Source organism: Teleopsis dalmanni, chromosome 2, assembly GCF_002237135.1.
Source record: "Teleopsis dalmanni isolate 2A chromosome 2, ASM223713v2, whole genome shotgun sequence".
Lineage (NCBI taxonomy): Eukaryota > Metazoa > Arthropoda > Insecta > Diptera > Diopsidae > Teleopsis > Teleopsis dalmanni.
This window is the reverse complement of record NC_051847.1, coordinates 211,976,306-211,998,161: the sequence shown is the minus strand read 5'-3', so window position 1 is coordinate 211,998,161 and position 21,856 is coordinate 211,976,306. Positions and strand designations below refer to the sequence as shown.

Sequence of the window (21,856 nt, the reverse complement as noted above, 5' to 3'; positions counted from 1 at the left end):
TCGAGCTTAGTATTTTAGGGTAAATGATTTTTATTGTTAAGGTCCACTAAATTCTTTCATCAATGTGACATATCTTTCTATTAAATTCGCTTTTATAAACTGTGATTATAAATACAAATGTCATTCTTTAAATATATGAATTGATAAATATCAGAAACAGTTTGTCTGTTAGAAGACAAGCTTTGAGTGTGCCTATTGATGTAGCATGAAATGCTTCAATCGAAAGTTTGCGGATAACGGATAGACAGTAAAAGAAATAATAATCCATAGTGGAAAGATACCCCCAAGTGGGTGTAAGGCAATGCGAGTAAGGCTGTTTTCTTCCTTTCTAAATTATAAACAATTTTCTAGTATAACTAACCTCAAAATATGATATATTGTTCTTAAAGAAATCTGGTATTTTTATAATAGCATGAATTTTATATTATGTCCCAACTGACGCATACTGCGCGGATCTCCAAAAGTGAAATTACTGTAAATTTGGATTTTTTATTAAAATCAAAGCTAAATTATTTGTGATTATGTCTCAATGAACGCATCTATATTTATCTTCATTGGTTTCCAGTAAATGTATACAGTATACAATAATTTTCTCTAACTGTTATATCCTAAAATGTGAACTACTGAATATTATAAATATCAAAATTTCAAGTAAATAGCTTCTTACAGGCAAAGAGTAAATTTTTCGGAAAAAATTAATATTAAACTATGAGCACTTTAAATGATTTAGAGGAAACTGAAGCACTTAAACTTTGCACAAAATGCATATAATTCAAAACTATAGAATATAGGTAAATATCTTTCTATGTGAAGCTCTGAATTTTGAAAACAATTTTCCGGTATCGAACCTATCCTGAGGGTAGGTAGAAGGCACACACTTTACAAGAAAAATGTTTGCCATAATAATAATAATAGCAGTAACTGCACCCAACCATACGGCAGCCATAACCGCCGCAGCCGCGGTAGAATTATTGAGATACAGCAGCTGTAGAACTTTACCAGTTGATGGCGAATATTGAACAATTTATTTTTGTATTTAACTCTGTTTGTGCCTTGACTTCGGTTTTTACGATTATTTTGAGATTTTCGCCCAAATCCAATAACTTTAAACACATAAATCTCACTTGGTGTCCGCTAAATTATATACTTTATAACATTAGGTTACACTTTGTTTTTCCCTATGAAACAACAACACAATCCGTACTTTAAAACAACAAAAGCAAATCACAAAAAAAGTAATTCTTAAGCCTAAATAAAAGTTTATAGCCAAGAAGCTAAAAGCTAAGCGAGGACAAAATATTATCTCTGACGGTTTTACAAAACTATCGTACTCGAGATCAATCGATCGGATCTGTATGACTTAAGCGCTGTGCCATGATCGATATTTTTCGCTTAAGGATAAAGTTTAACGCGATTGTTTATGATACAAATTAAACAATTTATGACAATACAAGTACGGCAACGACTCGAAACGGCAACCGTACATGAAGCGGTACGTACAAGTAGCGCCGACAAGTAAAGCAATTGTCTCAGCTGAAAGCAGCAGTTGCCGCTGTTGTATGCAAAATAAATGCGCTAAATTGCAACTTAAAAAGGGAAACAAACAATGCGAAAACAGACTCAATTGAAGTCCTCTCCCAGCAAAGCAGTACGGAATACAATGCACAGAATGCAGATACAGAAGCTTTAGGCGGATTTGAGTTGTGTGGTGCGATCAATTTTCCTACACATACACGTTCAATAGTAAGTCAAAGCGGCATCCCCTGCCACTGCCAACTGAAGTTCTGCAAAGCCCCTAAAATAGGTGTGCTTGCGGTGCTCTTGCATTACGCATACTTTCCCTGCTGCATTTACTATATCGAGTGGTGCGGTGCATTGCGTCAACCGCTGCTCGGTGGCTATAAATTATAACACTCACTGTTTTTTTCGTTCAATGTTTTTGCTGCTTTTAGAGTTTTTTTTTTTTTTTTTGGTTTACTTAAACGCTCATTTATTATAAATTTTATCGCTTCTGGTCTCAATTCTTTTATCGGCGTACTTGACTTTACAATTTTCAACCGAAAAAGTGTAACAACAACTGCAGCAACTACAAATTTTGTATATAAATATTGCACATAATTGATTTAATACTTTCGATTATCAGTAATTTATATAAATTTTTTATTTTATTAAATTTGGCAATTTTGTTAATAAAAGTTTATTTTGTTTTTTTTTTTTTGGTTTATTGCAGCATCCCGTATGGCATCATCGCATACATCACCTCAAGTGTGTCGGCCCCACTTTCATCCGCCCCTGAGTTCATGGCTTACCAGCGAACATAAATCATTTGCGCCTGCCAGCCCATGGGGTAGTCCGTTTGCATGCCCTCAAGATCCGCAAGTTGACCATAAGGTCGGACAGATTGGCCAAAGTCATCAAACGACAACGGGCCAACATTCATTTCCGTTCCCACCAACACCGCCAAAGGATTCAACACCCGATTCAGTACAAACCGGTCCATCGGAATATCAGGTAAATGAATGTTTTGTTGAGAAAGGAAGAAAATATTTGCAAGAACACAAAGATTTTTCGGTGAATTATGTTTATTGTTTTAAATTGGGGGAAGATTAAGATTGGTTACTTTTATGCAAATTAAGGAAGCATATAAATAATTTCATTTAATAATAAGGATACATATTAATAATTTTATAGCAATAACAGAAAAATACAAGTAGTAAGACAGTATGATTACTTATATACAATAACTAAAAAATTTTAACTCAAACTTTATAATAGAACAGTAATCCGTATTCAGTTCAAATATGATCTATATTTAAAAACTAAATAAATACGTACGTATTTAAATTTAATGCTGAAGTTATTCATACCAGTAGCCGGAGATTTTTTTATGAAAAACCTATTTGCACAATTTGTTAAATAAACTATACATAAATCAAAATAAATAAAAGTGATGTGGTTTCGGAATTATGCACCTGATCTGAATATTGATCTTAAACTTGTGAGATACTCTTAACAACCTCAGCTAGTTTAACACGACTGGTATCAAACATATGCTTAGTACCACTATATAGTTTCCGCTAATTTGAACTAGTTAATATTTTCATTCAACAGATATTGTACGATTCATCAACAGACTTAACCTGTCCAGGTTATTGCAAGTGACTCTCTCTAGAGATAAATACACTTTTAGTGCCTCCACATGGCTCCCGCTAAATCGAAAAAGTTGATATTTTTATCCAACAGATATTGTAAGATTTATCAACAGACTCAACCTATCCGGGTTACCGTAAGTGACTGTCTGTAGAGATAAGTATACCTTCGTATGGATTTCACTGAACAGAACTAGCTATAGATGACTCTAACCACATATAACACAGATCTTATAGATGGTGATACACCATTGCATATGGTAATATAGGGTTGTACCATAAATTCTTAGTTAATTTTATAATGGAAAAGTTGTTTATAAAAAAAGGAAAGCTTTCTTAAGGTTAACTAGTACATATAATTTAAAAAAAAAAACATCTATCTAATCAAAGTATTACTACTTTGTAGCGCAGAACTTAAGAAAAGTAATGAAATTACAAGAATCCGAATATACTCATATACTAAAGAGAGCAGTAAACTAATATTACATTTCACATTTGACTTAATAATTTTTAAATTTATAATTTTTTTTTTTTTGAATTGCAGGCCGTTGTAAATGCCTTCATGCATCAAGCACAAGTTAGTGGCGCTACCTCACTATCAGATGCAAGTTGTGCGTTGGACATAAAACCCACAATACAAAATGGCAGTAGCGGTTCACACAATGGCAGTCAACAGTCGTCGGCGCCGAAACAACGTGAAGGTACTAATAATACAAATAACAACAATAACAATAATACAACAAATAATCACAATGCACAAAATAACAACAATAATGCCGGCAATACAAATTCAGCGCTTAACGGCAGTGGCGGCCTATTTGACAACACAGCGCAAGCGCATTATGCGAATAGTCTGGGTAATTTAGGTGGTTGTGCTGGTGTTTCCGGTGTTGCTGGCAGCACGGGTAGCAGCAGCACTGGCGGTGGCTATGACGGTTCATACGCCTCATATGCGGTACATCATCATGCTAGCGCGGCGGCAGCGCATCATCAAGCGGCCGCTGCTGCTGCAGCTGGTATGTTTCAAAGTTCCTCCGCTGCAGCTGCGGCTGCAGTACGACACAGTATGTCCGGTGGTGGCCATCATGGTCATCACGGTGTGGGAAGTTCGGGTGGTTTAGGTGGTATCGGTGGCAACAGTCAAAACAGTGTAGTCGATGTGAAACCGGCGAGAACGAAACCAAGGACTAGTGCTGGTAAGCAAGACAAAATTTGACGCATTCTATTTTAATGTAATGGTGTGGGTGAATACTAACACTATTTTTTTTGTTTAGATGTTACACCTAAAATGTGTGTACTCATTGTTTTATATATATATATGTATTATTTTTCTGTAATTATTTTAAGTTATTATTATTTAAAATTATTGAAATATTTATTTGTGATTATTTTAATGCACTTAAAGCACATATTTGATTTCAATTTATATAGTAATTTTTGTTTAATTTGTAAAAAAAAAATGATTAATTTAAGTTCGTGGGAATTGGGAAATTTGTATGACTTTGAAGCCTAAAACAAACTCTTAAGTCTATAAGTTAAGTCAATGCTGTTTAGGTTATTTTTGATACTTAAACATGATCGAAGCCCTTAAGTTTGTTCCATACACTGCGCTTAAAATGCAACCCTAGGCTGATATGTTATCGTCTTTATTCAAAGCCACGTTTAAGTGCGTCGTCTGTCGTCAATACTTCAACGCAATTCAACGCAAATTTGATGAGAATTCATGTTAAGAAAAAAATCCGTGCGAACCATCGTGAAGTCACTACAATTTCTCTCCCCAACGTCTTCAATATTCGTAATTACACTCCCCCGTCCGTCGTTCGCATAATTCGCTGACATAAATTCACACGACAAACTCTTTTGCATACACGTATGCGTCAACGTCTTGACATTGCAACTTGTCATTGTTATACTTACGCTTACAACAACTAAATCTGCTAAGTTGTTGTTGTTGTTGTGGTTAATTTTTCGCTGTTTCTTTCATTTCTCCTCCTTGCTTGCTTATTTGTTTTTTGAATTTTGTTTTTATTTATTGCTGTTTTTTTTTCCAGTGTTGTGTTTTTAATAATTTTGCATCTGACATGCGCGCTGGCGCGGAAGTGCCAATGCACCTGCTTTACTCTGCGGTGTTGCAGGGGCAGTATCCACCGGTTCAGCGTTGACTTTTGCTGCGCGCATGCGTGCTTAGTGAAATACATTAATTTCATTTCATTTACAACTTCTACTTTTTCTTCAAGTATCGCGTTATGAAGAAATCGGCCGTTTGTTTGTGGCATTACATTTTGCTCACATCCAATGGTAGAGAGACAAGGTGCGTTCGTAGTACTTGCAGATGCCAATGACTTTTCTTTTGAGGTAGAAATTTTCGACTTCCCCAACGTGAAATTTGTATAATTTTGTATCTTAAAGATTATTTAAAATTCAATTAACTTGCAAGGAGAGTTAATGATGCAATTTCAAGTCGAAGACGAAGTGCACTTAACGCATTGTTGATACGTTAATTTCCACGATTAATTAATATTAATGTTTCATATATAAATAAAAATATACCAAATAACTATGAGGGATAGAAGAAGAGCTAGGAATCGATGGCTGGATGCAGTAAAAACCTATTTAAGAATTATGAATATAAGAAAATAAAGAATTAAGAAAATACTCCTTTGTACTGAAGAAAGACTGTGAAGAAGCTCTGACTCACACCGGGTTGCAATAGTTCAGAATGATGATGTGAGAGTTAGAGTGAACTAAAAAAGATATAGTAGTATTAGTCCGCACCGGATTGCTGTGAAAAAGCTGTAATTCACGCCGGGTTGTAATAGTTAAGAGTGATGATGTGAGGGCTAGAAAAATCTAAAAAAAAAGATAGTAATATTAGGCCGTACCGGATTGCTGTGAAGAAGCTCTAACTCACACCGGGTTGCAATAGTTAAGAATAATGATGTAAGGGTTAGAGTAAACTAAAAAATAGATTGTAGTATTAGACCGCACCGGATTGCTGTGAATAACTGACTCACACTGAGTTGCAATAGTTAAGAATGATGATGTAAGGCTTAGAGTAAACTTAAAAGGAGGTAGTGGTATTAGTTCGAACTGAACTGTTATAGTTAAGAATGAGGATGGATGTGTTATAGTAAACTAAGAGAAAAGTACTGACATTGATCCACACCTTCTTCATATAGATAAGCAATATAATGTAAAGTTTCAAGTAAGCTTAGAAAGAGATTCTAGTATTGGTCCACAACGGGTTGCAAAAGTTATGAATGTTGACGGTTAGGCTATAGAAAGTAAGGGGAAAATACTAATATTGACACTGTTACATGCGGTTAAGCAAGATGCAGGTGTCAAGCTAAAAAGCTTCCTTTTCTATGAAAATATTTGATGAAAGAAGAAAAGCCAAACTTTTCAAGAAAAATTCCTTTAAAATCTAGAAAAACTATTTTTAAAGAGTCCCAATAACTTCTTTTCTGTTATCTTAAGTCTGTTATGATAAGTCTGTCAAATATGATCTATAAGAAATTTCTGCTCCCAAAAATTATAAAAACAAGTAGCAATAACTAATCAATATCAGTGTTTCAATTAAAAAAGCTAGAAGAATCCTTCCTTATTTAGATAATGATTTGATAAGTTGAATAAAAAAGGAGGAGAAAGTTAAAGCAAATTCTACAAGCTAATAAGAAAATAATGGACGAGGAGAAAGTGAAAGCAAATTCTATAGAAACAATCTCTTTTTAGAAATGGAAAAACTAGGAAAACTAGGAGCCCTAACATGTTTTATTCACCTATTTTATTCGTATTCGTACGATTTTATATCTTATAATATAATTTATAAGCAGTTTTTATTAAAAAAAATTATGAAAACAAGTAACAGTGACTAATCAGTGTTAGTGCTCCAAATAAGAAATTTAATTAAAGAAATTGACTAACATATTCCAAATGTCTCACATGCCTTTATGAAAATCTCCTAAGAATTTACTATTCAAATGCCTTTCCATAAAACTTTCCTCACCAAAACCATTTGTCTTTTCGCACATATTCTCTACCAGACAGAGTTGGAAAGAAAAGATACAACAAAATGATTTATTGAAACTGCAATTTCGCATATAAAACAAATGCAATGAATTATTTGCCACTACCTCAGCTTCGACTGCGACTGGAACTGTGGCTTCGCCTTCGACTTTTCTTGTTACTTCCTTGTTAAAATTATTGTACGTGCGACTGAATTATTTTGCAAATATCATGAGAAATAAATAAAATTTTCGCAGAAAAGTTGCAAAAATAAAAAAAATTAACTTAACAAAAATATACGGGTCTTCTGCAGTGAAGAAGAAATGAACGAAGCCGCTAAAGAGTTTGATGCGCATATTAAATTTCCGCATATTAGCATAGTAGCACACTTGTATCTCAACCCAGTACATTGTTCAAGTACGAGTATCTTTTTAATATGTAAGATATAAAAAAGAAAATATATACTTTTTTTTAATTTATAATAGAAACGTTACTTTTATTATATATGGTATTGTATATGAATATGCCTACCTTTGTTTGTGTATGTAGGGTGTATATGCACATTAGTTTAAAGTTTTTAGTTTTGGATTTTTATATATTTTTTTGTTATATTCTTCTTCAATAAGTCAATGCACAAGTGTTTAATTTGCACCCAGTATAGCTTACATAGAGCAGCACAATTTAGTGTAAAAATCTTGAAATGCACAAAGCATGTTTTAAAAAATTATATAAAAAATATTAATTTAAATAAAATGAATCAATCATATTTAACAAATTAATATTTTAAAGAAATATTAAAATATATTAATTATTAGCTGTCATAGTATCCGTTTTCAATGTTGTTAAAATATCTGTTAATGATTCTGTTAAGACAATGTGCAGAGCTGCTATTTAACATAAGTTATGTTGGCACGTTTGTTGCTTGAGTCTACTGTTGATTAATACCCCATGCAAGTTAGTTAAAAGTAACAAAAATATAATAAAAAAAATTAATTATTTAAAAATTTATTAAAAAAATTAAAAATATTTAGTTAAATACTTTGAACAATTAAAAAAATAAAAAATCTTAAGCATAAAATTTACATTTGACAAAATGTTGCAACGTTGGTTAAATTGCTTTGAAAATGTTGACAATGATCATGAAAATTAAGCAAATATTACTACCAAAATCACCTACTGCTGCCAAGTAATAAAATGTATATTTCTTCACCGGCCTACAGCAGACTCATACATACTGTATTCATGAGCAGATACAAAACGTTTTCATGTGAATCCGTAAACGGATTCAAATTGAATATAAGAAAAAACCACAGACTGTAGAGGCAACACAAGTCAAGTGACTTATAAGAATTGCCTGCTGCCAAGCATTTATTTTATTATTTGGGTGACAGTTCATTTTATTTTATTTTATTTTGTTTTTTTTTTGTTGTATTTTTACTTCATGTTCAGTATCTTTTTCAACTGAAATTTTTTTCTGCGAAGTCTGCAATTGTCTCTGATTTGAACCTTTTTTGTTGTACCATAAAAACTCAGACTGTGACTTCATTGCAGGTTTTATGTTCTTACAGGGTGTTTTCAGTTATTCTGTTATTATTGTCGTACACATGCAAAGGCTCATTCTTTATCAATAGCTTATCGTTGTGCGATAAGTTTCTGAGGCGCAAGAACATGTGTTGTTACTGCAAGTTGCAGATACATTTGTGAGATACACTAAACATACTGCTTCAGATATGAATTGCATTTGTGTGCTATATTTTATTGTTACTGCTTGTTGTTGTTCCTGTTGTTGCTATTGTTATTGTTGTTGTTATTGGTGGTGATGGTGCTTGCTACTGCTGTTTTGTAGCAATATTGTGCTGTTGATTGCATTTTTTTTTGAATTTTTTTTTCTATTCTTTTGGTTAATATTGGTTTTTAAGCTTTTTGTGGCTTATAATGATTGCATTAAGGTTTTGTTAGCAATGTACTCTTTTGCCAGCATTAAATTGATTGGCTTATATTTTGCCGTTTGTCAGGTGAAAATAAACTGAAATCGAAAAAAAAGAAGAAGAAACGTAGAACGAATATATATATTTTTTTTGCGGTTTAAGTTTAAGTAATTGATATGGGTAAGCATCCATTGAGGCTGAGCTGTCCATTGTTTTGTGCACTTTTGACAGCGCTTAAAAATGCGCTTAAAAGGGCGCTTGTGATTTTGTTAGGAATTTTATGAGCTCAAAACCATTTCTTGGTGGTATTTGACTTTAACTTTTGTTATAGTTTTTCTTTTTCATTATTTGTTTTTGTAATATTTCTTTGTTTTTGGTTTTTATAGATTTTTTAATAAAATTTTTTGCATGGTTTATTGTAAATATTTTTACGCTTTTTAAAGATCCTTTATATTTTTTTAAAAATATACATTTTTATTGATTTTGTAAAAATTTTTGTTTAATATTTTTTTAATTAATTATATTATATAAACAAAAATATTTACTCACATCATGTGTCTTTTGTCTTGTTCACCAGCAAAACACTGTGTTCTTGTGTCTAATGAATTAATTTTTTATTTGGTTATATATAATATGTAAACATATATATATGTATACATAAGATAGTGTATATATGTAAAGAAATAAAAAAGAAAACATATTATATAAATATTTTGTAGTTGAAAATGTGCTATGTTTGGTATAAAAATTGGTCTAAATTGTGATTTGATAACAAATTTAAAATCAAACCAAAAATTTAAATATATTTATACATGTATATTTAAATTTTTCAAGATGTGACTATTACACTACATAATTTAATAATATTTATTACAAAATGATTAATCATTTAATATAATCTACAGTCATATTTGTTTCAGCTTAACTGGTATAAAATTTAAAATTATATGTTTATTAAATATATATCCATTTTCGAAATTGTGCTTACCAGTTATAATATTAATTAATTAATGACTAACGTTGACAGGTATATCGATCGATCACCGGATTAAGTTATTTTGCTAGCAATCTGCATAAATATTATAATTAGTCAATTATAAGTTGCTTAAGTACACTGTTTATTATAACCAAGTTATAATTAACTTTTAACCCAATTACAGTATGTATTAAAAATATTCATCCAGAATGCTAATTAAATCACTTATTTTGACGATCTATTGGTCTTCCATTGATAGAAATATAAGCTCTTTGTCATATGACCCATTGATCATAGAACACCTTCACACAACTCAACTATTTTTAAGTGATTTTGGATAGGTTACAAAAGTAACTTTATAAAATTATATAAAAATTTAAAAAAAGGTTCCTTTAAGACATAATATTAATAGATTGATAAATAGACAAAACAGCTACCAATTGTTAAAAATAGCCAAATGGGACATAGTTTCAGCATCCGGTTATAGTTAATTGTAGCACAATAGACCGACTATAGTCTAATTGATCCCCTTCATTTCTGTTGAGTACCTTCTGTTCATTTAAACTCAATTATAGTTAATTGTAGCACGAAAGACCTACTATAGTTTAAGTGGTTCCCTTGACTTAGGTTCTGTTCGGTTAAAGCACGAGACACTTAGTACAGTCCCATTCAATGTCACTCCAAAGCTATGTTCTGTACTACTATCTTTTTGTTTACCTAAAAGCCAATATATTTGAATAAAAGTGCGATTAAATTTCTAAACTAAACCAAGTAATGCGACTTAACAAATTTCAAATAAATCATCTGTAATAATTATATGCCAATTAAATATATTTTCCATGAACTCATTTTCGTAGCTAACATACCGTAAAATCTCTAATAATCCAAATATAAGATCATTTGCTCATCATTTCAAGAAAAAGTCACAAGGAAGAAGTGCATAAAATTCCTTGTAATTATCAAGAAATAAAACAGTGAGATAAATGGACATAAATTCTTATCAATTATACCTGCAGACGCCAAATGTCAAATCAAAATAAGACGCTACAATATTACAGCATTGCCAAGTGCTGTTAGCCAGACGACGAAGCCCAAAATGCAAGACCCTACGAACAGGTTCATAGATTCTCAATGTCAAAACCACATGAAAAGATGAAAAAAAATTAAACCAAAATACCGAAGTGTGCACAAATTTCCAAGAAATAATGCAGACACACAGCCGTGGACCAGAACTCAAAAAAACAGTTATAACTACTAAATCATAGAAATATAAGAAGAAAAAAATGTAAGAACAGAACATAAAAAACTGGCTTATATGAAATTAAAAATAGGAGAAACCTTATAAAAAGTAAAAACTGTCATAGTACATGATGCACTGCCCACAAATAAATGTCGCCGTCTTTATGGCCAAGAACAATAACCCGAAAGGCAAATTGAAATCAAAACAAAAAATTCTGAAACAAAAACAGACAAAACCCTTAATGGTCATAAAATGCACACTGAGTAATAAAGGATCTACACTGAGTTACACCTATATTGGTACACATCACAGAGATGTGTTTATGTACCATATTAATAAGAATTCACGCTCTGCACAAACATCGCTGAAGCAGCTAATCGGCAGAAGCGCACAGTATGCTGTGTGGAAAAGGTCAACTTGGAGACTCAACACGCGTGGTCATATGAAATTCTTAATAAATAAAAGATAAATTCAGAAATAGCGGTGCTGAAGAGCGGAATAGTGAAGAGACAAGGTATAAACATCATTAACTCGGTGATTTATTAGCGGTCCACGCTGTACGTACCAAGTCAACCAAATTGCCAGAGTAGCTCGAGTGTGTGGCTCAGTTCACTGGAAACTGCTCACTTAAGCCAGCTCAACTTAAATGGAAATATATTAACTCAGTTATTGTTGTTGTTTTATTGAAGCTTTGGGTTTAGGTTTAAACAAATTACATAGCAAAACACTGTCAACTTGTTAACAGCAAACAATTATTGTTTAATTTTTATTGTTGGAAGTGTTACTATTGTGGTTTTCACCTTTATTAATATTTTCTGTATATTTGATAAGCCCAAATTTATGCTAAATAAGCCTCGGCTTAAACGCACAACAAAACCGCTTAAGCTTAGGCGTTACCAAAATTTTTCTTCTACTTTCTGTTGATTTCTTATTTTCTGGTTAAAAAAAAAATATTGGAAGTATTTTTCAAAACTAAAAAAAATATTCAACATATCAAAATAAACTGTTGACATGTGTGCGCCTCATTTAGTGGTAGCTACTCTTAAATTATGGCCTGCGAAGCGCCAATACGAATCCAGACCGAAATCCGCTGCTGCATAACAGCAGGCACAGCAAATACTTCGGAATTAACTACTTTGCGCCTTGGCGCATATCTTTTTTGTTGACACAAAAAAGGAAGTTCATAAATTGCAATTTGAGCAAAAAAATAGGGGACCCAAGCGAAGAAGAAGCGAAAGGACTCAGAAAACTAAAAATTAAATTTGTAAAAAACTACGCTTAAGCACTTTATTAAAAAAATCTAAAGGAAGATATTTATTAAAAAAACAATACTTTAATAATTTATAAGTGAGTCACAATTACGAAACAAATCCCATGTTATGCACACAACCAAGTAATTCGCTTAAAATAAAAATATTATCCGACAACCAAAGTTAAGTTGAGGATCTCGCCCTAAAGATTGAAGTGACAGCTAACTGCATCATAATGGCACCAATGATACAACAAAAAACAGCTAAAGCACAGTCAAAACAATCAAAGTTGAGCTGAAAGAGTTCACTCGTAACGTTTGAAGTAGCTGGTACTGCACTTATAAACAAAATCATTAAAATAACAAAAACATAGCCAGCTAATTGCACTTAAAAAACATTAATATAACACAATTTCACTAAAGAATTTGGTATGAAACAAATATGAGGAATGTATAGAAAGAATTTGTATAATGATATTTGTATAATGAAGAAGTGATAAAGAATAAGAATATTGAAACAAAAAAAAGCTCCAGTAAAAATTAGCATAGTAGAAATAGATCTCTTACAGCATAAAAGGCTAATGAAAATATATCCTACTTGATACTTAGACATGAATGGAAACTATCTACTCCAAACTTTGAGTATCAAGTGGAGATAGTCAAATAAGAGGCCATAGATCTTGATGGCCTCTTAAAAAAAGAAGAAGCAAAAGAAAAAAGTCAGATTTCATCTAATCAAGCAAAAAGGAATATATGATAATATTGTAAAGAGGAGTAAATAATTGTCTTAGTATCCTTTTTACAAAAGCAGCAATGGATTGAGACCTCAGTCTGCAGTCTTAACACAAGCTCTATAAGACGAACTTGAGCCTGTTTTAAGTTGATGTGGATCCTGTATATGTATATGTTATTATAATTGTAAGATAAATTCCTATGATCATTATACAGCGCTATTTCATTCAACGTTATTTAGTATGTAGACGTCAGACGTAACTTTATAAGAATTTCAATATTTTCCCTCTTCAATGTGAGCAGTTTATTTGAGAGTGCTTGAAATGAGTTTATAGATCTCTTAGCTCGTCTTTCAACTTTACTTTTCACACAGTAGTTTTTAAATTTGAAATTATCCTACTATCTGAGTTTTTCTACTGCGTACCATAATTAAATAATAACAAGTTTGGTAAAAACATATATAAACGCGTATAACATTTGAAAGATATTTTATTTAATCTTAGATTCTACATGACTCAACAACATAACAAATTTTCCTCAAGTTTACGTACTGTTTTGTTAAAAAAAGATACTTTTACTCTCCCTCATAGCAACAAAAAAAAAATAAGAATAAAAAAATTCTGCTGTCCTTGTAGAATTATGTTTCTTATGACAACTTTTAAAATTATTAAAATGTTAATTAATTTAAATTGCTACTGTATAATTACACATTTTTTTCAATATAAGTACTTCAAAGTATCTTTATATGAATATTAAGTAATACCATTTAAAATAAATAAAAAAAAGCAAACATTAATTTGCAGATAAAATCAAGTTTCATTCTGGAAACATAATAGCAACAAAGAAACTAGATACTTTGCAATAAAATAAAATAATAATATATTTAAACAGTGGCAAAATAAAAGTTTATGTTAAAATAATAAATTTCAAAAAGGAAAAAAAAAAATAAATAAAAATTAAAGAATTATAAACCAAAAACAAAATATTTATATTTCGCATGAGTTCAAAGTTATACGAGTACGAATTCAGTATATTTAAGCGTTTATATTCCTTCTCAGATATGCATATATGGCATATCGAGTTGTAGTTATGAATGTGTCCATGTACTGCGCTACTTTAGCACCGCAATTAAAATTTATGCATATTTAATTTTTCGGGGAGTTACCAGTTTCATTAGGAGTCTATAATTTTTGGCCAGCTACAATTTTACAGCGTGCAGCAGTGTTTTTTGGTAGCCGAGAGGGAACATACAAAATTAAGCGAAAGTGTGTTTTGTTTGGTTTCTTAAGTATAGTATATGACTTTTCATATTCGTACATATACATATTTATATATGTTATAAGTCATTTTATAGTTTATTAGTTTGTTTAAATTAAGTTAAATTGCTTAATTGGATTTGACGCACTTAACAAGAAGTTTTAAAAGCTGTATTGGGTGTGCTTAAGAGTTTTAGAAAGTGTTATATTTTAGGTGAAGCTAATTGGCATTTACGGTAGATTATAGGATTTATATTTATTTTGATTTAATATATAGATATATCAACAAAAGTGCACTTTAAATGAGCAGAGAAAAATGAAATCAATGAGGTTAATTACATAGTTTCGATGCCGGCACATCTTCCAATTTTATTCACATCTTAATAGAGAAGTTTTAAGAACATATATGACAGTAACCAACAGGTTTGTTCTAAAACCAAACTGTGTGGTTAATAAATAATATTATAATTATACTTTAAAAAGCTGACAGATCACTATAATACACATGGTCCTTAGTATTAAGCTTAAATTCATAGTTATAATATTATAAATTCATATTATTGTATGATTGATATTAAATTCTTAAATAATATTATTATATAAATTATAACTATATGAATATTTCTTCAGTTAATTTATTTAAACAACCATATTTGTAATATCGGCTAAACCCGTCAGTTCGTAGAATTTCATAATATAGAGTCATAATCTACTCAGACTTGTGTTTTGAAAAACAGTGATTGAATAGATAATGCGAATAGTTCCTAAATATTGAAATAGGTCAAGTAACGTTAGGTTGGAGAACACCAAAGCTAAGTGAGCTTTATATAACTCAACAAAGTCATAAAGGAATTTGTAGGAGTTGACTATCTTTCCACAATTGACCTCTGATCTGACCTGTAAAAATTAAAATAACAATAACTAAAAAAATAAAATATGTATTATCAAAATGACGGTGATACTATTTTTATAAACTATGAAGATTTTAATCACAAAAAATGTTCAAAAAATTTTATATAAAAAAATGTATTGAAAATTAAAATTTGCTCGCATATATTTATAGTCGAATTACAAATAATTAAAATCCAAAAATTAATAATAAAAAAAATTAGAGAAATGAAAACATTATATACCTTTAAGCACAACTATAGGTTGTTGATATTAGGTTGTTCTATTAGGTTAGATATGTTGTTTATATTCTATATATTTCAAATACACCATACAATCCAAATGACTTATACTATCTAATGAATTCATATTATAATGTGAATCGCTTTCCTTTACACATATATACCTTTATAGAAATAAATAATAGCCTAAGTATCAGCTATTTGCACTTCAAAGAAATTGAAGAATTCATTGAAATGAAATAAAAATACCAGCTAACAGCACTCAAAGAAAAAATATAAATATATAAATATAAATAGGAATAGGAAAATAATTTCTGTAAGAAACGTCTTATTATAAGTAGTAAAATAGTCTTTTTCGGTCAAAATTGACTTCAAAAAATATATTTAATTATATTGTACTTTATGCTCTTAGCTTCATTTTTGACAAAAACTATGTTGCTTTTAAAAAAATAAACTTTATATTTTTTTTTGAAAAAAATATTCTTAAAGATAAATATCACTATCTTTGCTATAGCAAAAAACAAAAAAAAAACGAAAATAAAAACTTGTAATTAAACAAGTTACATATTCATTACAAGATATAAAACAAGCATAACAAAATAGCACTAAAAATCAAAATACCACACAAAATGATAATGATAAAAGCCAACAAAACGAACACTTATCAAGACAAGAGCACAAATATTATCACAGCAGAACAATGAAATTATCAGTGAAAATAAAATAATTAATTTTTTTTATATATAATTTTTCATTTGCATGTAACTGACACACTTCAGCGAAATAAAAGGTACTTCACAATCAAGACCAAAAAAAATGGTAATAAAATGTACGCAATTAAAAATGTCAAAAAGTTTGGTTATGTTGAAAATGTTAACAAATCTTTAGAGAAACATTAAAAAAATTGTAGCCACAACTAAAACAAATGAACTGTTTATTAAACTATCCTTAAAACAACAACACTAACCATAAGAAAAATAGGAAATACTAATATTGCAGGCAACATACAGACAGACTGACATAGACAGACTTACACGTACTATCAGATACTAGCCTATGTGGTACGTAGCAGTAGATACACGCCTCAAATATTTAGAGACACGCAGAACGTTTAATTTAATTTCCCTGAAAGCTCACAAAAATGAAAATAAATGTGAACAAAAAAAAATTAATGAAGGAATTCAAAATGTGCACATAAAACCAAATTGAAGATTTCCACGAAAATCTGTTAAAAACCTATTATGTCCCATATAATAAAAAAGAAATTCGAATAAAAAAACTCGAAAGTGAATTTTTTACAGCTATGAAAATTATCATAAAAAAGAAAAATATTAATAATAGTAACTAAAAAGGGATTTCAATATAATGGAAGGCCTTTTGTATGAATTTTGTCAACATATAAAATGTTTAATTACAACTGGTCAGGAGACAGTGGACAGGAATGCGTTTACATTGGCAAGTCATGTAGAAATTACTAACAGGAATGTTTTTAACAGAGCCACAATAGTGACAGCGAATAGACATAAATATGTCAACGAAAGTATTTCATATGATATATATAGAATACTATTCAATGCAACGACAAGTAAAATTATTACAATAATTAGGGGTTAGATAATTAATCTTAATAAATTTATTTTAAAATAAAAGAAAAAGTAAAATAATGAAAAATAAAATTTCAAATTTTTAAATTAAGCAGAAACGTATTTTATCCTACTCTATGTTCTATCAATCTTACTAAAATCTCCATTATTTGGTGAAGATTTTAAACGTTTAATTAAATGTTAGACAAGTTATGTTTTGTAACTGAATAGGTTTCTTTGAAAAGTAAGGACCTAGTATCTTCGTTGCTGACAAAGCAGATGTAAAGCATTTTCTTCTTCTTTTCTAGTATCTATGTTAATTATACTCTGAACAATAACAAAGCAATGACTTTCTAAATCTTCTATTAGCATTGCTTAACTAATAATTATCCGTCAGCATACTACCTAGATACAATCCATATAATTTCATAATATACGAACTTTCGCAACATTATAAATAAAATCAAAATTGGGCTCAAAGTGGATAGCCTTTTAGTCCTTTTAAACCAATTTTAAACAAATAAACATTAAGACTAATTATTTTATAAAGAACAGGAGAAGTTAATCATCCCTATTATTTTTTATTAATAAAATATCTATAGTTACTCTTCTGTAAGTATTGGTTCTGAAATATACGCATTTATTTCATAAGTACATCATTCAGAATGGACTAACGCTTTCAGTCGATGTACTATATTATTTATTTAATTTCTCTATCTCTATCGATTTCTTAATAATATCTAATAACCTATATCTTTATAATAATTTATGTCGTATATAAATATATAATCTAAATATATATATAATCTAAATATTATTTAGATTATATATATATATACATAATCTAAATAGTATAAATATTAACACTACACTATACTTTAACATGTAAATGTTAAAAGGGTAGTGCATACTTTTTGAGTCCCTATTAGTAACCGGTGTTTGATACTTATTCAACTAAAAAGATTTTTTTACTATAGAATAGTTTCAATAGAACCCCACCTACACTTTCACTCACTTCTCCATTACTCTATTTTTCTTGTATTCTACACATTTCAAACACCTCTCCCTGTATATCGCCCCCCTTCCCATGTGCTGTTTTTTTGCATATTTCTGCTTTATGGATTCCATACGCGGATTTCTAAAACAATAATAAGAACACATCAATATTCACTTCTTGACAACTGCTCTGTAACTATAGCAGATTTTTTGTGCTATTAGCTGATCCCAAATAAATATAATCGCTATTGGAATACTTTGAAATATTTCTATATTACCGTAGATAAATGGAGGCTTACGGAGCATAGCCAATTAGTAAACTTAAACCAGCTGATAGAGTCGCGACTGCTACCACCATAAGAGACTAGTCCCAGAGCATAGATTATCTCTACTTCTACTACAATTGGCTTTATTATTTAATGTATTAAGTAACAGACAATGATACGAGGCTCCCGATGTGTAGACTATTAGAACATTTCTCTTTAAACGTACTGATCTAATCTCTTCTTGTGCCACCATTATCCAACAATAACAGAAGCTTTCCGTAGTATTAGGTAATTATCAGAACACTTTTCTTTAAACTTATTAGTCTAATCCCTACTCATAGTACCATTGATTTATTTAAAGCATAAAGTATCAGATTACATCAGAGTACAGATTTTTTAATTTGTATCTTATAATTTTATGTTTTTTAGTCAGTTATTTTATTTCTATAAATTTTCAATTTAATATACGTAAATCAGTAAAATTCAATTTTCCCAAAAACTAACGTTGCGGAAAATCTTAAACATAAACTTACTTTAAAAAAGTAAGAAACCAAAATGTTCATGTCTAAATTAGTATTCCTAATTGCGTTAGAATTATAATAAAATTAAAAAAGACGTAATTTTTAAATATTTAAAAAATAATATTTAAAACAAAATTTGGTAACATTAGTAACAAAAGTCAAAACAAGCCGGCAATTAAGCGCTAAACATCAAGTAGTCGCCATATGAATACGGCTGAGCCGAAAAGAGCAGTTAAAACTACTTAAGTAAATAGTGAAACAGTTAGTAGCTCGTCTTTTGTGCTATGCAAAGCATGGGTATATATGCCACTCCATATACCATACCTACTATATATTACATTGCAGGAGAACAATAGACCATGGGAGTTCAACGGTTCAAGCACACCAACGCATATTTTAAACATTTTTGCTACTACCAGAAAAGGTTACCAACTGCGGTTGCTACTAAATTTTAGGCCTAATTAAAATGTAAAAAAGTAACTAAGCACGCCGAAAGATATTTACAAAAACAAAGACAAAGTGAAAAAGTGAAAAAAGTATATATATAATGAAAATAAAAGAAACTGAGACAAGGCAACCGAATCCATCATTTCCGCTTGCTTGCATACTCATTTTTATTAAAATTGTTCTGGCTTTTAGTTTTTTTTTTCTGTTTTAGTGAATATTTTTGGTTTTATTTTAAAGCTGCAATATTTGCTGTACTAACCAAGTTAACAACTAAGGCTTAAGCTGCTGCTTTTCAGACTATTCGAACTGTTAGCTAAGTAGTAAGAGTAGAGCTTCTGAATTCTTTGTGAAATTTTATAGTTGATTTTTTTTGTTCAAATACTTGCAGCTTGTTTTTACTAACAACTGCGCTTTAACACTGAATCAGCTGTATTTTGCAGATACAATTTTCTACACAGTTGCCTTTTCTCAGACTAAAGACTGCAACTACACTGCAACTGCAACTGCAACTGCACTGCCGTGGTAAAAGTAAAATTCTTGCACTAAAATTCAGTTCAGTTCAGTTGTCGACAAACTTGCTTACTAACCTAAGCTCGGCTCACTTGCTTTTATGGCCCAATTCTGCTCAGAGAAGCGAGTGACTGGTCGCTTTAGAATAAAAAGATCCAAACAAAACCCTTGCCCATGCATTTAACTTGGCTAAAATAAAGCGAAAAAAAAGTAATAAATAAATTTAAAAATAAAATTTTATATACTTTTTTGTTATACGCATTTTTGTGAATTTTTTATTTAATTAAATTATGAGTAACTAATTTTGGTATGTTGTATAAATTCACAAATCGCCATAAAAACACAAGAATTGACCATAAAAATATTATGCAAATTGGCTTAAATGGTATTTCACATTATTGGTATTGTTGTTGTTGTTATTGTTTTTTGTGGTATCACTCGTTTTTTATTGCCAACAATATTTTGAAAATGAATAATTTCGTCTTTTGTATGTTAAGCTCAACTGCTTAAAGCAATAAGAGTTCATAAATGTGATAATTAACATAAAAATGTTTTTAAATTTTAAAATTAAATTTCATATAAATAGTAATATTATGTATTATTAAGTAACTATTAAATAAATATTTCTCTTTCTCTGCCACCACCAACCACTATAAACGCATTTCTCTTATTCATTTCAGAAGGTCGTGAATGTGTCAACTGCGGTGCAACATCAACTCCTCTGTGGCGACGCGATGGCACCGGTCATTATTTGTGCAATGCCTGTGGTTTATACTATAAAATGAATGGTCAAAATCGACCATTAATTAAGCCAAAGCGAAGACTGGTAAGTCATGTTACAACACACAATATACTTACATACTCTTATATTGTATATATACACATATTTATAACAAAATTATAGTGAAAAATAGAGTACATACTCGTATAAATAAAACTCACCCTTAAGTAAGGTTACTAACCTTAGTCTGAGTAGTAAACAATATAGGTATACGCTTTTGCTGTTAATTAATAATAATTTTAATTTGTGCTTAGTATGAAATTTAAAATTGTTAGACCATTATCTGTCCCCACAAATTATTAGTTATTAAAATATGAATAGTAATAGTAAGAAACAAAAAAAAGGTTCAGCAATATATAAGCAGTCAACTTATTAGTACTATTATTTCTTTTTTTTTTTTTGCTAATGTTTTGAAAAAATAAACTATTCTTAACAAATCCCATAACAAATTAAAAAAAAATAAATTTTTAACATTTTACATATATTAAAATCATATATTTTGATATTGAACTAAATCAAAATTATAATTCCAGTATAAACAAATTTTCTTACTTAACATAATCGTTTGCTATTCGTGTTAATTCAGGATTAACAGTAAAAATTTTAAACATTCCATTTGTATTAAAGTCATTCATCTTTCCAACATTTAAAATTTTATTTATAAGTGTGAAATTAAAAACCAAATGAGAATTATAAGGCTTGTACATACCCAAAAACTATACAGATACTGAATATTGACTTATAACTGTTACTTGTAAAATACGTTGGTCTTGATACATAAGTATTACAAACTGTTTCTTTTTACAGAAATTACTTAATACATATCTCTTTCATTTTAGGTGTAGTACTATCATGTTACTTGATAGTGAACATATTCTTATAAGTCTATACTTGACATTAAAAGTAATATTAATTGCATAAAAACAAATGAAATGAGAATTATATTTTTATTTTTTTATTTTTTAAAAAAAGAAAATAAAAATATTTACTTAAATGCTCATAACAGCCTACTATCCTACCAGGTTTTGGACTGATAAAGATATTATGAAATTTCCTTAACATTCTTCGCGTCATGTTAATTACAGTC

The 21,856-nt window shown here is 29.9% G+C and overlaps 1 protein-coding gene across 1 annotated transcript; it reads left to right on the top strand.

The window, feature by feature from the left end:
• Window positions 1-1,441: 1,441 nt before the first annotated feature.
• LOC119676688 (GATA-binding factor 2-like) lies at window positions 1,442-21,614 on the top strand. The gene is made up of 6 exons (XM_038087944.1): window positions 1,442-1,515; window positions 1,596-1,708; window positions 2,231-2,511; window positions 3,694-4,345; window positions 20,669-20,814; window positions 21,609-21,614. The coding sequence occupies exons 1-6, from the start codon at window positions 1,442-1,444 to the stop codon at window positions 21,612-21,614; spliced, it is 1,272 nt and encodes a 423-aa protein (XP_037943872.1).
• Window positions 21,615-21,856: the final 242 nt, after the last annotated feature.